Consider the following 17982-nt stretch of genomic DNA (forward strand, 5'->3'; position numbering starts at 1 on the left):
CTACGTACATATCACAATCCTATACTCCGACGCTAATGTTACTTTCAATTTTCAGTATTCTAGCTCCATTTGTACCTCCAAATCAAATTTGTACCAAATATAGTACCATATAGTACTATTCGTACACATGAGTACACGGTTTCAAAACCATCTCCTTATATCGACCCTACTTCCCAACCCTAATTCGCATTCCAAATTTCAAGCTTTTAGCTCTATCCGTTCTCATGCTACAGAATTGTACAAAATTTAGTACATTTTCGTACATTTCGGATAGTTGTAGTTCGAATTTCCAAAAACCCTTTGGTACATCTATCCTACACTCCATCAGTGACCCTCAATCCAAATTTCAGAGTTCTAGCTCTACTGGTCCGCCAAATACAAATGATATTATATTTAGTACTTTTTAGTACTTTTCGTACCCTTCTAGTACGAATATCCAAAAACCCAGCCTTATCTGTCACATTTGGGCCAAGAGTGACCCTCACCCAAAATTTCAAGATTCTAGCTTCAGCCGTTTCGTCTGGGCGTTGATGAATCGTTAAATCAGTCAATCAGTCAGTCAATCACTTTACTCTTTTATTAGTATAGATTATGCATACGTAATTCGGTCGGATGTTGTACCCTCCAATACCAGCAAATGGTCAAAACACTCGTCGTGAGTATCCTTGACTTTAGACGATAACATGAAGTTCCGATCTTTGAATTTGAAGGTTGAAAATCGAGTGACTTTCTGCCTTAAGTTTGTGAAAGAGGCAATAAATCTTACCACATTATTAGAAGCACGTATAAATTGTATCAATGGAGTGACCGACATGATTTAATAAAAGAAAAAAGCAAATAAAACAGATGAAAAATCAACATTCTTATTCAGAATAAAATTCTATGTTTGTATGTCTGTTATTTTTCATCTTGTTTATTATTAATAGGTCATGGGCACACCCATTCGGAATTTTCGGCATATTTAACAATTTTTTAGCCGAGTTTGTTGTAATTGGGTATTTTTTATTTTGTATTGGGTAACGAAGCTTTCTATAAAAAATGTTCAATATTGGTGAACTTTTTAGGAAATTTTGGTAAGTTTTTAGTATTTTGGCATTGGGTACCTACCTACTGAATATGATAAATATTGCTCAACTGAACACGATTTATAATCGAATTGGCTCTTATTTGGTTCTCCTTGGGTGTCATTGCCGTCACATAAGAAGTACAACCATTTATAAAGTTCCGTAAGATTACAGGTGTTTCAAATACCTGGTGGCGAACTTAACGACTTTTTTACTTATTTATAAATTATAAGTGGTTATTTATACTCTTTCGAGTCGAGCTTGATGATGTTTTGCAATGAAAAGGAAAGCCAGGAAAAGAACCTACGTACCCACCATTATGCGACGCGTTTCGCCGTTGGTTAAGCGGCTCATCAGACATTTTGGGCTGTGTGGCTTTACAAATGTCGTACGTTGATAATTTGTATTTATTCCGCCCTGATGCGAAACTTGCATATGCGAATTAAATTTATAAATTATTTAAAAAAGTAAAAATAATCAATTTGACCAAAAAATAGTGTAAACACAACGTAAAATCTATTGGGGAGAGAGGGGGTACATCTGAACGTGAGGCACCTTTGAACAGCGTTCATAAAATCTCGGTTTTTATATTTCCGACTCGCAACCGAGATTTTTCAGTTGTCAACAAAATGTAGATGGGTTTTCGCAGTGCCATTGTACATTTAAATTTTTTTGGTTGTAAGACCTCAGGAAGAATTCGGCGATCGTTCTTTCTCGTTAAACAATTTTTGTTTTGCATTCGAACAATCATTTCATTATTAACTACAAAAAAAATTATAAATTTCCGTAAAATGGCACATTTGATGCAACTTTGAACGGATTTTTTAACTTTTGGCTTCGATTTAATAAGGCTACGAAATTAATTGTATTTTTCATCATATTAATTTTTTTGTATGTTTATGCTTTTTATAAATAAATGCATTTCTGATAAGTATGAATAATTTTTTATATATTTTAGAACAAAATCACTATAATAAACAATGCCGTTCAAAAATGATAAGCCTGAAAACATAATGACTTCGTCGATTAAAACAGTAATAAAATATTTTAATCGAACTTAAAGTATGCCATTTGTATATTCAGTGTAACATTTGCACCAATTAGTAAAATTTATAAAAAAAAAACAAAAATTATAAAATAAAACATTTTACGAGGCTTGAAAGCAAAAAGTGTTCAAAAATTAATTAAAATTATACATAATTTTAAAATGGTTCAAAGTGATTTAATGTAGCATTAAATGTATTTTTATACTATTTTTAGATTCCAGAGGAATTAATGCTTGATTATGCAGAAATAACTTCCATACCACCGCTTCCGTTGTGGGTACTTTTAAATGCCGATAAGGAGTCGTCTAATCAAGGCACTGTCCTATCTGAAGATGCTAAAGATTATGACCAACTTTTTGAAATGGATACCGTCGATGACAGTTTAGATGATCTTCTTGACAATGAGAATGAATATAAGCGATCAGATAGACGTCTATCAATCCCAGAGAAACAAAATATTTCACATTTCGGTCCTCGTCAGGGCCAAATTCTTTCGAGGCTTTTAACTCACACTCATCTCCCTGGACTTTCCTCCCTAGACCAAATGCATCTTCTAGCATTGGCTGATACCGTTTCAACGTGCAATACCGACTTCTCCGAAAAGTTTATTACTGAATCGGGAAAATCAACGAGTAAAGAAGCTTCCGGAAATTCTTTAACAGATTCTCTAGATGATTGTGGCCTCAGATTTTTACTGGCAATGAAACATTATACATACCTTCTACGTTGTTTGCCATTAAATCAAAGAACGCAATTTCAAAAACATGGTGTTGGTACCTCAAATATTGTATGGGCATTCCATTCGGAGAGTGAAGAGGAATTATTAAATTTAATACCATCATACAAAAAAGGCGATTTAAAATGGTCAACTCTTAAAGACCTTGGAGTTGGATATTGGCTTCGAAATATTAATATTTTGCGACAGTGTGTTGAAAAATTGGCTAAAAGTGCGTATCAACTTAAACAAGACCCTCTTGATGCAGCTTTGTATTATTTGGCTATGAAAAAGAAATCAATAGTTTGGGGACTTTTCCGGTCGAAGAGGGATGAAAAAATGACACAATTTTTCGCAAATAACTTCTCGGAGGACCGATGGCGTAAAGCTGCTTTAAAAAATGCCTTTGTTTTGCTAGGCAAGCAGCGGTTTGATCATGCCGTCGCATTCTTCTTACTAGCTAATTCTTTAAATGACGCAATTGAAGTTTGCATTAACAAACTTGATGACTTTCAATTAGCACTAATCATTGCTCGTCTATACGAAGGAGATGCTGATATAAATTCTAATTCAACGTATAGAAAACTACTATGCGAACATGTTTTGGGCAGCGAAGATGAATCGGTAAAGTTTCACTACGAAAAGGCGCATCCAGATCCGTTTTTACGATCAATGGCATATTGGATTCTAAAAAGACACCAGGAAAGCTTAAATACGTTGTTACTATCTGGTGTTGGGCAGTGTCATCCAGCATTTAAGGAAGAGGATATGTTCAAATCGGAAAATCAATCAACAAATCCTAATGTGTTTAACTTCTACATTTATTTAAGAACACATCCCTTGCTTGTTCGACAGAACTTGGCATTGTCGGCTCAAGAAAAGAAACTTTCGCATGTGGTGTTATCGGGATTTAGTTATTCCGGAGATGTTGCAAAGAACTCAAAGAATGATAAACAGCTACAAATTGAAGATTCCATCAGCTCTATAGAACGACAATTGTACTTTACAACTGCGCACTGTCATTTCAAAGCGGGATGTCCAGCATTAGCCCTTGAAGTTTTGAATAAATTACCAACAAAGGTAATTGATTCTGTAGAAATTGAAGAAGTTGAATCGCCATGTAGTACTGATAACGATCTAATAAAAACTGGAATAATTGACTGGGCAAAACAAACATCTATAGATGTCGCTGAAACAACAGCATCGGCATTAGATTGGAGCACACCAGTCTCATTGTCCATGAAAGAAGACGATAAATTCAAAATTGAATGGGATGACGACGATGAAAATAATGATAATTCTGACCATGATGAAAATATATACAAAAAGGAAGAAGTTAGTGCAATTACGACCAAGGACGACGATAGTACAATGTCCAACAAGGTGAAAAAAATTGATATAATGGCACAGCAGCTTAAGTTTGTAGCTTGTTTAAAAATTCTTATGGAAGAGTTATCAACATTAGCCACAGGCTTCGAAGTTGATGGAGGCCAGCTGCGATACCAATTATACATATGGCTAGAGAAAGAGGTAGAAGCATTGCAACAATTATGTAATTACTGTAAATTCGACTCCGCGGATTTGAAAAACACATCGGATATTATGAAGGTAATTTCTATGTTTCTTTAATATTATCCTCCACTTTCAAAATCGGCAAAGGCATATCCATGAAGTTGGATTTAATATTTGGTTAAACGTATGAAGAAAAGTTTGTGTTGGTTACAGAATTAGCACAAGTAAATGCATTTTTTCGTAGCAACTGTATCAAAAATAGCGAATATTTTATATCTTATTTTTATGTTTTATTTTTTTATGTTTTAATAATTAACGCAAGGAAGGAAAAAAATTGTATTCAATACAAAAATGATTGTTGTTGAAATATGTTTGGCATAGAAAGTAATATTTGGTTGGAAAATATAGATTTTTTTCCTTAATCATACCTAAGCCAGGATAGTCTCTTAGCAAAGTTGTGAATGATGGTGGGATATATATTGGATCATATATATATATATATCCCACAATACCTAAGCCAGGATAGTCTCTTAGCAAAGTTGTGAATGATGGTGGGATATATATTGGAGAAGAAGGGCAGAATACAGTGACCAGTAATGATCCCTACATTCAGTTTATCTCCTTTTTGTCAAGATAAATTAACAATTTTGATCCGTCAGCTAGATTTAGAGGCTCTGGATGCGGGTTCCTCCCGCCATCTGCGTACAGATTTTCTAAGGAAATCTTATGGATTCTACGAATGTAGTAGCTTAGGGGTGGTTTAGCAGTAGCATCAACTGGTATCAGCTACCGGCTCGTCAGCTATTTCATTCCCTATTATGTTGGTATGACCGGGAACCCAAAATAGTCTAACAAAAATACGTATATCTAGCATCACATCTCTGCATTCTCGAACTGCCCTAGAATTTACAGTCCGCGACTTCATGACTAGAGTTCCGCTGCTTTCTTGTATGCTAGAATTTCTGCCTGAAAAATACTACAGTTAATGTTCAATTTATATGAGTTTTTAATACTCATCTCTCGATCCCGATGCTGTTCCGACTCTAGAACTGTTGCAATTTGTTCTCTTAGATTAAGTTCTCTCTTGATAAATACACACACTCTTACCGAAGACCGTGTAGTGGTTGCTCTTAAGGCCAGGCACTATACCCTTATATAGTGTTGGCTCCTGAACTAGAGCGATATCTGCTTTCAGGCTGTGCTGCAGTGTTTGGTTTAGGGTTCTGGGGATTTTTAGGGGATTACATTTTCAAAACAATCAATGAACTTGGGATATGACTTTGAGAATAAATTTTTCATTGTCGTTTGTGTAATGGAGGGGATTATTTGCAGATTATGTAGTCCTTATGTAGAAGTTTATGTCCTTTTTGGAAGAAAATGTATTTATCTCAGGGTGCTGCTGAGCCACACCCACTTTAAGGACTTGCTCTCCACCGCCCTTTTATATTATTGTTGTATATCTATACTCTTCAAATTACATGTTAAAACAAAATTTTCCTCAAAAATATTTGATTATTAATAAAATATTTAAGTTACTAATGGTACAATTATTCAAGGTAGGTCATAGCAACTCTTTTTTTCATATTGTGGCTTATTATGCCAAAAGTCGTATACCAAATGTTTATGTAATGTTTTGAAAAATATATTCTTACAGCCTTTTTTGTAAAATTCTAAACGAACGAATTCGAGTGACTTGCGACTTACCGTTGGCGTAGTCGTGTTGAAAATTTGGCACTGTCGTATTTATACGACAAATCGGTATTATGAAAGTCGTTACAATACGCCAAATTTGTCATGAAAGATTCTGTTGACGACAGCATAAAAATAACTAGGAAAATAATTTTAACATTTTATTTTAACAATATTTACTGATTCACTGTTACATTAGAATTTATTTTATAGCATTTAATTAATTAATTAGAAACCAAACGAAATGACATACTTTTTCCAATACAATATAAAAAGGGTTCTAAAAGTTGCTTTGGTTTTGTAACAGAGTAAAAGAAAAATCTATTACAAAATTTGGTGTTGTCGTAAATTTTACATAATAAAGACGTAACTAACAAAAACATAATTGTGTAGGAAAAGCAAAAAACTGTTTTGAATGAAAACTGTAAACATGTCAAATGAAGATTTTTCTAAGTTCACTTTTAATACACTGACAGATTTATACCTAAATAAAACAAAATTGTTTTTCAATTATTATATTATTATTATAAACCCACTTGTAGTTACGTCTTTTTGTTTTATGTTAATTGAGGCTCCTTTTTTGACCGCAGACGTGTAAAACTTTGTCAACGCATGTAGTTTATTGACATCCACAATATTCATTCAAAAAGTCAATTTTCAATTTGTTGTTATAATAAAACAATTTCGAAATTTCTGAGTTACCATAACACCTAAGTGTCTAATTTTTATGATTTTGACAAGTAAAGAAAATTCCGAGATGGAATTCAAAAAAACTCTGATACATTTATGTAGAACTTCCTTTAACGTTCATAGCTATTTCTTCCGATTTAAATTTGTTAAAAATGTATCCCACATCCAAGTTTTTTAAAAAATTTATCCCGCACCCAAGTTTATCGGTTAGCAAGGTAAGCCCTTTGATAGAGTTTAATAAGATCTCAAATGCCTTCTTGAATTTATAAGGTTGACAGAAACCCGGAACAGGATTCATAAAAACTGTTCGTTCATTTCTTGCTGATGGGTAGGTAATTGAAGAAATTAGTGCTGTGAGCGTGCAAAGTTACGCAAGATTTATACAATTGCTGCCGTAACAAGAACAACCTCCCCCTGAGACTCATCATTTCCAATCACAATAGTGTTTTTATGATCCTTGTATGGTTACGTATATGTGGCTGTAAAAAAAGACTGTAAAACAAATTGTTGTTCTAAATTTGTTATGTTTATGAATAGCAAAATGTATACCAAAGGTATAGCTGCTTTTCCAAAGACCATAGTGATGAAAATTTCCAATGAATGTCCAGCAAAATAGGAAAAAAAGGATAAATCGAATTTAAAGCCCCAAAGTTTTGATTTTTAGTAGAAATTGCGGTAATATATATATATATTTTTTTTGTAATTGATTGTTTTGTGATGAAAATTTGAAAAAAAAAAAATGAGTTTAAATGGTATAATTTCACATCACCAATAAGTTTTTTGTTGAAATAGTATAATTTAACTTGGGTTTACTCGAATTTATTTATGTTGTTTCTTAATAAATAATAATAAATGATATCGGCTAGAAAGAAATGGAAAACATCATAAACCTAGTAAGCACAGCAAGAACTATATAAGCAAAATAAATATAAATATACTTTTTTGTTGAGTCTCATTTAAAAAATGTACATATTTTTTCATTATAATTAAAAAAGTATATATTATTTTGCAGGAAAAAGACAACCCAGTTTCCTACATACTATCGGAAAAACCGACACTTCATGAAATTTTATTACATGAAAAACAAGATTTCGAAGCTAAAGTGATGAGAGCTGCAAAAAGAAAGAAGTGGTTGAAAGGTAAGTTACTAGCATTTGTGGGTTCGCCCATTCTGATATTTACAACATTTGTATTTTCATGTTTCTTAACAAAGTCATTTTTTATTATTTGTATTTGAAAATTTGGTCAACATCGGAAATTGACTACGAATGATACGAAACAGTTGCAAGCAGTGGTTGTTGACATTTTTAAACTCGATTTTATGTATTTTTGGAATTTTTCTTCTAGTTTCAATGTGCAATCAAGAATATCCAAAAATCTGTTATAAGTTTGTTGTACTCGCGAATCTGAGTAATTGGATATATATTGTGTATGTAGTATGTACAGTTTTAGAGTAATATTCATCCAAAGGTGAAAATTTTCTGCATTAAGATTTCCAAGAAACCCTAAGCTTTTTTTACGTTCCGGATAAAATAGGATTTAATTCATGAAAATTCATAAATTAAAACGACCGGTACGAGACTGCCAGTACTCGAATTTTGATATGATACGAATTTTGACCTTTTGCGAAAATAGAAATTTAAAACTTCAGACAAAAGAGTGTTATACCCTATTTATTCCCAAAATAGTGTGAGTTACTACATCCCTGGATCTTGATGGACAGCATTTAAATGGGTAGAGATGGTATGGTATTTATCGGGTAAATACCCAAAAATTGAATCGGTAATACAACATCTTACACCCTATTTCCGGGGTTCTGTTATCAAATCGATTTAGAATGGATAGTTTAAAGATACTTTAAAGACGTGGGTAAATACTCGGGTATTTACCCAAAAATTGGGTATAAACTCATTAGCTGCCGAGCCACTTAACATAGGCGGACAAAATTTTGCTTACATATTTCTAATGTAAAAGCAAATATTGAAATGCAAAATGGGGTCCCTGGTCCAAGTTTTGATACCGCCCCCATATAACCGTATCTCCCGATTTAAGGTATTTTTGTCTATTAGACGCATTTTACTACGAAATTGGCTGTAATTTGGAGTGTTCTCTTTGGGTACCAAATGTGAATATGCTTCGAATTTCTCGAATCATCCAAATTGCATATAAATGTAAAATGTGAAAATAACAATGAATGTATACCGCAGAAATGATGGTCTGACCTCTCAAATTGTTGACCTCTAAAATTGTTGGATCCAAACCCAAAATAATTATTGTTTACTATGACGGTCGAAAATTCTTTTCCTGTTAATCCTTCTAATTCCACGTAGCAAAGGAAACATTTTTTGACTTTTTTAGATACCTTGTCCAATATCTTCTACATATATAGTTTCATCCACTACAACCGAAAGGAATACAGCACTTTTCACTTTTTCAAAAATAAACTTCTGGATGTATTCTCCAATTATTTATATTAACTCGTTCTGTATTCTGGGACTCAGGTATGTTGAATTTTTTGCTGTACTCTTCTTCTAACCGCAGTATTCATGAGGCTTTCCTTCCCTTAATAGCAATAAAATTGTCTCAATGGCCACTTTAACAGAATACGTTTGTTCTTTCAATATATGTGAAGTTTGTTTGTCCCGTGTCCTCATCATCGCATCTTTGTGGTATTCCTTTTTTTTGTGGGCGGTGATGCATTTATTAGGACCTTTCCAATTTCTAAGAGTGTGTGACAGAAGTAATTTTGGGACTTGGTGGTTGCCCTTGCCGCACCTTTTATAAATCTGAATATGAAATACAAGAAACCAGGGGCCGGCTGGCAAGGTATAATTAAAATGAAAACAACTCAATTCAAACACTTTTGCACGTATTAGAAAAAAAATCAAAATACTAATCGATTTTTAATTTTTTATCCACAATCTATCACGGGCCGGGCCCGTTATAAATTTGGAACGCATTAGTAGTTTTTGAGTAGTTTTTCACTAAAACGGACATTTTGTAGTGTATTTTTAAAATGACATTTTGCAGTGTAATTAAATTACGAAACAAAATTAATTTTTTTGGAAACCGAGAATTAGGAAAAGCGTCACCATAAGTTTGTTTTTTGAGTAATAGTTATTTTTATTAAAAAATATATAAAAAATATTTTCCCCAAATGTGTAATATTTGTATCCTCCGAGTGTTATATTTTCTTGGTGGCAACACTGTCCTGCAGTGTCTACATTTATGGGTCGATTACGGATGGCAACCATAGTTTAGTTGCGTTGCCAGTTGCCAAATTTGCATTATGGAATTTTTCGGCAACCATTTATTTCTGGTTGCTGTTTATAATAACTGAACTTTGTAGGCTTCCCATAATGGTTAATATTACTACAAAAGAACAATTTGAGGTCCTTATTGCCCGGATGGAGTTTGGTTGCTTTTCATAATCGACCCATTATAGTCCTTACATTAGTATTTATTCTGAAAACGAGAGGAAATAATGGCAAATTATGTTGTTGTAGCAGTTTAATATGTATGTCATTCTTCTTGGTCTTGTCTCCAAGTTAAGAAATACAACTACGCCCACAGGGTGCATCCATAGATCTTCTGGAGTAAGTTGAGTAAGTTTGGCAGGGCAATTGAATAAGTGCAGTGTGGTGTGAAAATATCTACTATATGCTGGGCAGACATTTGCAGTTTTATTCACGACATTATGGTTAGGGTGATTATCACTGAAGCACCCAAGCAGTTACTGCTACGATATCATATTGTTATGTTGACGTTGGGGTAGAATATTAGTCTTCTCATGAAGAAGTTCCACTGCTGTTATGAAGAGGCACCCTGTTAGAGTTCTCATGTCGGCATTGATACAGGTCTGAATACTTCTCCATTACGTAGCAATATTATTCCCAGACGATACTGGTGCCGCATAACTAGCCTATTTCTTTGTAAGAGGCCATAAAGTTTCCTTATCAGTACCCCAAGTGCTGTCGGCAAGCGACTTGACGACATTGTTCCTACTTTTCAACATATCGGAGTTAGCTGTTGTTAACGGAGTCGATGTGAACATGTCAAATGTGACCCCGAAAATTTTCGGCTTCGAGAAACTGTCTTTTAAAATAACTTGCCAGTTGGCTTTCCTATGGTTAAGGAAAGTGCGGCGTTATATATGTATATATATATATATATATCCCAGTTTTTTATTTTCTCTATCGATTTGTGACTAAGCCACACATTTCACTGTCTTCGTGGCAAAGTAAAACTAGAAGCCTACAAAATGGGGACTACGTCTCTTATGTATCATTTTTCAAAATTTTAACATGAGCGTGAAGATAAATTGTTGAAAGTTAAATTGTAATGTTATTAACAGAGCTCTGTTAAGCCATTAACAGAGCTCTTTTAAAAGGTTAACAGAATTGAAAAATAATCAAATTAAATAGATTTTACGATTATTTTTATTTAAAATTAATAAAAATAAGTAGGATTAGGACAAAATTAACAAATGTGCTACCCCAATGCAATAAAACATAAAAATTACTGCACATGCAGCAACACTGTAGGTATTTGCAATTAGGCCCACTGTCCGAAAATTTCAAAACCTGGGACTAAGCGAATACCCACGATGGAAAGGTCAGTCCATGGGCTTTCAGAATATATATAGGAAATCAATTTCGGATATAATAAATTTTTCGACTTTTTTTAAATTGTACAATTTAACCGTAGGTCTGGTAATTGATATGGTCCAACTATTAGGCCCACTGTCCCGAAATTCCAAAACCTGGGACTAAGCGAATACCCGCGATTGAAAGATCACTCCTTGGGCTTTCAGAAAATATATAGTTTGTATCCGAAATCAATTTCGGATATAATAAATTGTTTGACTTTATTTAAATTGTAATTTTTTTGATATCTGATATGGTCCAACTGTTAGGCCCACTGTCCGAAAATTTCAAAACCTGGGACTAAGCGAATACCCACGATGGAAAGGTCAGTCCATGGGCTTTCAGAAAATATATAGTTTATATCCGAAATCAATTTCGGATATAATAAATTTTTCGATTTTTTTTAAAATTGTACAATTTAACCGTAGGTCTGGTAATTGATATGGTCCAACTATTAGGCCCACTGTCCCGAAATTCCAAAACCTGGGACTAAGCGAATACCCGCGATTGAAAGATCACTCCTTGGGCTTTCAGAAAATATATAGTTTGTATCCGAAATCAATTTCGGATATAATAAATTGTTTGACTTTATTTAAATTGTAATTTTTTTGATATCTGATATGGTCCAACTGTTAGGCCCACTGTCCGAAAATTTCAAAACCTGGGACTAAGCGAATACCCACGATGGAAAGGTCAGTCCATGGGCTTTCAGAATATATATAGTTTATATCCGAAATCAATTTCGGATATAATACATTTTTCGACTTTTTTTAAAATTGTACAATTTAACCGTAGGTCTGGTAATTGATATGGTCCAACTATTAGGCCCACTGTCCCGAAATTCCAAAACCTGGGACTAAGCGAATACCCGCGATTGAAAGATCACTCCTTGGCCTTTCAGAAAATATATAGTTTGTATCCGAAATCAATTTCGGATATAATAAATTGTTTGACTTTATTTAAATTGTAATTTTTTTGATATCTGATATGGTCCAACTGTTAGGCCCACTGTCCGAAAATTTCAAAACCTGGGACTAAGCGAATACCCACGATGGAAAGGTCAGTCCATGGGCTTTCAGAATATATATAGTTTATATCCGAAATCAATTTCGGATATAATAAATTTTTCGACTTTTTTTAAATTGTACAATTTAACCGTAGGTCTGGTAATTGATATGGTCCAACTATTAGGCCCACTGTCCCGAAATTCCAAAACCTGCGATTGAAAGATCACTCCTTGGGCTTTCAGAAAATATATAGTTTGTATCCGAAATCAATTTCGGATATAATAAATTGTTTGACTTTATTTAAATTGTAATTTTTTTGATATCTGATATGGTCCAACTGTTAGGCCCACTGTCCGAAAATTTCAAAACCTGGGACTAAGCGAATACCCACGATGGAAAGGTCAGTCCATGGGCTTTCAGAATATATATAGTTTATATCCGAAATCAATTTCGGGGTACAATTTTTCTATATATGGGCTTTCAGAGTATATATAGTTTATATCGGAAATCAATTTCGGATATTGAAAATTTTTCCAATTTTTTTCTGAACATATATAGTTTACATCCGAAATCAGTTTCGGATATTTTTTTTATTTTATTTATATTGTAAAATTTCTGTAAAACAGGTAAAAATTGTATCAATTTATCTTCAGAAGTCTTTCAAATCCACAGAACGTTTTTGGTACCTGTTTTTTGGTGTTCTATTGACACATTATGAGTTTTACAATACTTATTTTTATGACTTTTTCTCTTTGCATTCATAAATCGCAATAAATGTGTCTAAAATTTTTTAAAGAAATACCCACACCAATAAAAAATTAGCCTTCCTTTTAAAGCCCTTTTTATAAAAAAAATAAAAAAATTAGGTAAAATCGCCAACCGGGTTTGAACCGCGTGCACCATGTTTCATAAAGTGAGTGCGCAACCGCATGAACCACAGTTGTAATTTGTGAGATGACAGCGATTGTATGTACTTTATGCTAATTCAGTTTCATTGCTTAGAGACTTCTATATTCGCGCTATTTTATATTTTTTTGAAATGCAATTTTTCCAATGAAAATGCGTATACCGTATATGCGTATGCGTATATAAACATATTAACAGAAATTTGTTAGGAAATCGTGATACCTTCAGCTTTTAAGAAGATCTCGTGAACATGACCCTTTTAAATTCCTCAGAATTGATTTAAACATTATTGAAATTGTTTTATTTATGTCTTGCATTGAATAGGATATTTATTATTGTTATTTAAGAAGGATGATATTTGACATTCTATTTCTCCCATTTACATACATATATGATTTTTGCTTTTATTATATGTTTTATTTAAGGATATAAAAATTTTGGGAAAAATATATTTTTGCTTCAACGAGTACTTTTTTTTTAAACGCGCTTTATTTTTCACATGTTTGTCAATGTGTGATTCACTGATCTTTTAATTATGCTGTCGAGCGCGTGTTACACACACACACACACACAAACAAACAAAAAACGCCTACTGTGTTAGGGTGGTTTTTTAGCAGAAAAATGTAACGTTCTGCAATTATGTGTTGTTGTATTGCAGCGACAAGCAAAATGATCTAATTTGCAAAACGTCGAAATAAGTTTCACGTTCATACACACAGAAATACACTGATTTGCCACATGTTAAGAATTGTCTTCGGTGGTCGAAGTGGTAAGCCGGTTGCTGTCTTATAAGCGTGCGTTTTACAATAAGGTCGTAGGTTCAAACCCCACGGCTGGCGTTTTAATTTATTTGACTACTTAATTTTTAGAAATTTGATGTTTTATCCGCTTTAAACCTTCTTTTTTAGCTTTTTATTTTTCCTTAGTTATATTAAAAAAATATTCGAAATAAACAATAATGATAATTATAAGAATTTTAAAAAGCGTTTTAAAAAATTAAAAAAGTAGTGTTGGCGGGTTATTTGGGATACCATTTGTATTTTGTTTTTGTTTTTTTGCAAAATAGTCAGGCTGAAACTCTCTTAACCCTCGGTGAATGAAATAGTTGTTTTTTTTATAAAAACAACAAACTGGGATTCAGCCTGACTATTGTGCAAAAAAAAAACAAAAAAAAACAAAATACAAATGGTATCCCAAATAACCCGCCAACACTACTTTTTTAATTTTTTAAAACGCTTTTTAAAATTCTTATAATTATCATTATTGTTTATTTCGAATATTTTTTTTAATATAACTAAGGAAAAATAAAAAGCTAAAAAAGAAGGTTTAAAGCGGATAAAACATCAAATTTCTAAAAATTAAGTTGTCAAATAAATTAAAACGCCAGCCGTGGGGTTTGAACCTACGACCTTATTGTAAAACGCACGCTTATAAGACAGCAACCGGCTTACCACTTCGACCACCGAAGACAATTCTTAACATGTGACAAATCAGTGTATTTCTGTGTGTATGAACGTGAAACTTATTTCGACGTTTTGCAAATTAGATCATTTTGCTTGTCGCTGCAATACAACAACACATAATTGCAGAACGTTACATTTTTCTGCTAAAAAACCACCCTAACACAGTAGGCGTTTTTTGTTTGTTTGTGTGTGTAACACGCGCTCGACAGCATAATTAAAAGATCAGTGAATCACACATTGACAAACATGTGAAAAATAAAGCGCGTTTTAAAAAAAAATACTCGTTGAAGCAAAAATATATTTTTCCCAAAATTTTTATATCCTTAAATAAAACATATAATAAAAGCAAAAATCATATATGTATGTAAATGGGAGAAATAGAATGTCAAATATCATCCTTCTTAAATAACAATAATAAATATCCTATTCAATGCAAGACATAAATAAAACAATTTCAAAATTCTGAGGAATTTAAAAGGGTCATGTTCACGAGATCTTCTTAAAAGCTGAAGGTATCACGATTTCCTAACAAATTTCTGTTAATATGTTTATATACGCATACGCATATACGGTATACGCATTTTCATTGGAAAAATTGCATTTCAAAAAAATATAAAATAGCGCGAATATAGAAGTCTCTAAGCAATGAAACTGAATTAGCATAAAGTACATACAATCGCTGTCATCTCACAAATTACAACTGTGGTTCATGCGGTTGCGCACTCACTTTATGAAACATGGTGCACGCGGTTCAAACCCGGTTGGCGATTTTACCTAATTTTTTTATTTTTTTTATAAAAAGGGCTTTAAAAGGAAGGCTAATTTTTTATTGGTGTGGGTATTTCTTTAAAAAATTTTAGACACATTTATTGCGATTTATGAATGCAAAGAGAAAAAGTCATAAAAATAAGTATTGTAAAACTCATAATGTGTCAATAGAACACCAAAAAACAGGTACCAAAAACGTTCTGTGGATTTGAAAGACTTCTGAAGATAAAATGATACAATTTTTACCTGTTTTACAGAAATTTTACAATATAAATAAAATAAAAAAAATATCCGAAACTGATTTCGGATGTAAACTATATATATTCAGAAAAAAATTGGAAAAATTTTCAATATCCGAAATTGATTTCCGATATAAACTATATATACTCTGAAAGCCCATGGACTGACCTTTTCATCGTGGGTATTCGCTTAGTCCCAGGTTTTGGAATTTCGGGACAGTGGGCCTAATAGTTGGACCATATCAATTACCAGACCTACGGTTAAATTGTACAATTTTAAAAAAAATCGAAAAATGTATTATATCCGAAATTGATTTCGGATATAAACTATATATATTCTGAAAGCCCATGGACTGACCTTTCCATCGTGGGTATTCGCTTAGTCCCAGGTTTTGAAATTTTCGGACAGTGGGCCTAATTGCAAATACCTACAGTGTTGCTGCATGTGCAGTAATTTTTATGTTTTATTGCATTGGGGTAGCACATTTGTGAATTTTGTCCTAATCCTACTTATTTTTATTAATTTTAAATAAAAATAATCGTAAAAGAGCTCTGTTAATGGCTTAACAGAGCTCTGTTAATAACATTACAATTTAACTTTCAACAATTTATCTTCACGCTCATAATTTTAACTGCATCTACATTTAAATGATGCTGACATTTTGAAGCTCGATTTTGAGTGTTTTTTGAATTTTACTTCCAGCTTTAATACGCAAATAGAAATTTCTAAAAATCGATTATAAGATTATTGCAGTCGCGAATCTGAGTAATTTGATATATATTTTTTATATGTACAGCTTCAGAGTAATCTCATCCAAATGTGAAAATTTTGTGCGATCAAATTTCTAAAAAGCTGAAAGAGAGATGTACCCAATTTATCTCAAACATAGAGTGAGCTGGGTCATCCATGGTTCTTAATGGACCACATTGAAATAGATATAGATCGATGGATTTATTTAGGGTGCACACCAAAATCGGATGCGCGTTAATGGCATATGGAGTTTTCTGAAATTTTTCGCGTTTTACGAATTTTATGGTACTTCAATGCAACATGTAGTACATCATAGCAGTCAAATTAAATTTTCGCAAAACATACATGGGATTGTAAGATAACCTTGTATTTCATGGAAACCGCATGCGCATCAAATGTTTTTGAGGATTACGCGATTTAGACGCAATTTAAAATGTATATTTCATAATATAGTTTTATTTTAAGATGTGTTATTATTTATAGAACCGCAATATGTATCGGAAGTGTCTTGATATAATCCGCAAATTGTATACTTATACAAGAAGTGATTATTTATATATATGTCAATATGTCGTAAAATAAATATGATGACATCATTTCTTCGAACCAAAAACAAATAATTTTCCCCAATATCTTGTTTCGTTGTCGCTGTAATTTACAAACCGCTACACAGATGTGTGTGATTTTGATATCATTTGATTTATCGCGGTGTTTAGACTATGTACATATTTTTAAATTAATTTTTAGGTGTATGTATGTCATGAATTAGGTGTATGTATGTCATGAATATAATATTTCGCGAAAATGTGCAACCTTTTTGCGATTATTATAATATCTGCTTATTCATATTTTACGAAGGAAGTTATATATCAACGTTTTTGGTCAATATAATAAACGGCGTAATTTTAAGATTTTTTCTTATCCCCAAAATTAAAATCTCGATAACTTTTACGCGCATCAACCAAAAATTTGATTGCGAACGGATTCCAATCACGACATTTTTCTCTATATGTGTACCAAAAATTATTGATGTACTACGAAAACAAAAAGCCGATTTTTTTGAAAATGGATTATTAAAAAATTGGCAGTATTGCCCTCATGGCGGATGGTATAACAAGTTCGGCCCAGTCGAAATTAGCCTTTTTACTTGTTTTTGATTAATATCAACTTTAATATTATTAAAATTAAATACATTTGTTTATTTTTTAATCAGCGAACTATTTGTTGTTTATTTTTAGCAAATGAAACGCTGCTTAGAACATTACTTAGCTATTGTTCTCTTCATGGTGCAAGCGGAGGAGGTTTAGCATCAGTAAGAATGGAAGTTGTTCTTCTTTTACAAGAATTGCAACAAGAGAAAACTCAGCAACAATTACTTAGTCCTTTGCCATTCCCTACAACTCTTCCGTTATTAAGTGCATGCGTAGCCGGTAATAAAACTGTTATCGCAGATCCTATAAAATATTTACAGGTAAATATACGTAAA

At 32.7% G+C, this 17982-nt stretch overlaps 1 protein-coding gene across 1 annotated transcript in view; it reads left to right on the top strand.

The window, feature by feature from the left end:
- Positions 1-17982, top strand: part of LOC133331018 (dmX-like protein 2) — a 190910-nt gene that overhangs the window by 85489 nt on the left and 87439 nt on the right. The window contains exons 7-9 of the mRNA XM_061539419.1: positions 2325-4433; positions 7729-7855; positions 17735-17967. Of these exons, the coding sequence (XP_061395403.1) occupies positions 2325-4433; positions 7729-7855; positions 17735-17967 (2469 nt within the window). The remainder of the gene's footprint in view (positions 1-2324; positions 4434-7728; positions 7856-17734; positions 17968-17982) is intronic.

Source organism: Musca vetustissima, unplaced genomic scaffold, assembly GCF_032173495.1.
Source record: "Musca vetustissima isolate MV318-11 ecotype Yass unplaced genomic scaffold, APGP_CSIRO_Mvet_v1 utg2887, whole genome shotgun sequence".
In the NCBI taxonomy this organism is placed as follows: domain Eukaryota; kingdom Metazoa; phylum Arthropoda; class Insecta; order Diptera; family Muscidae; genus Musca; species Musca vetustissima.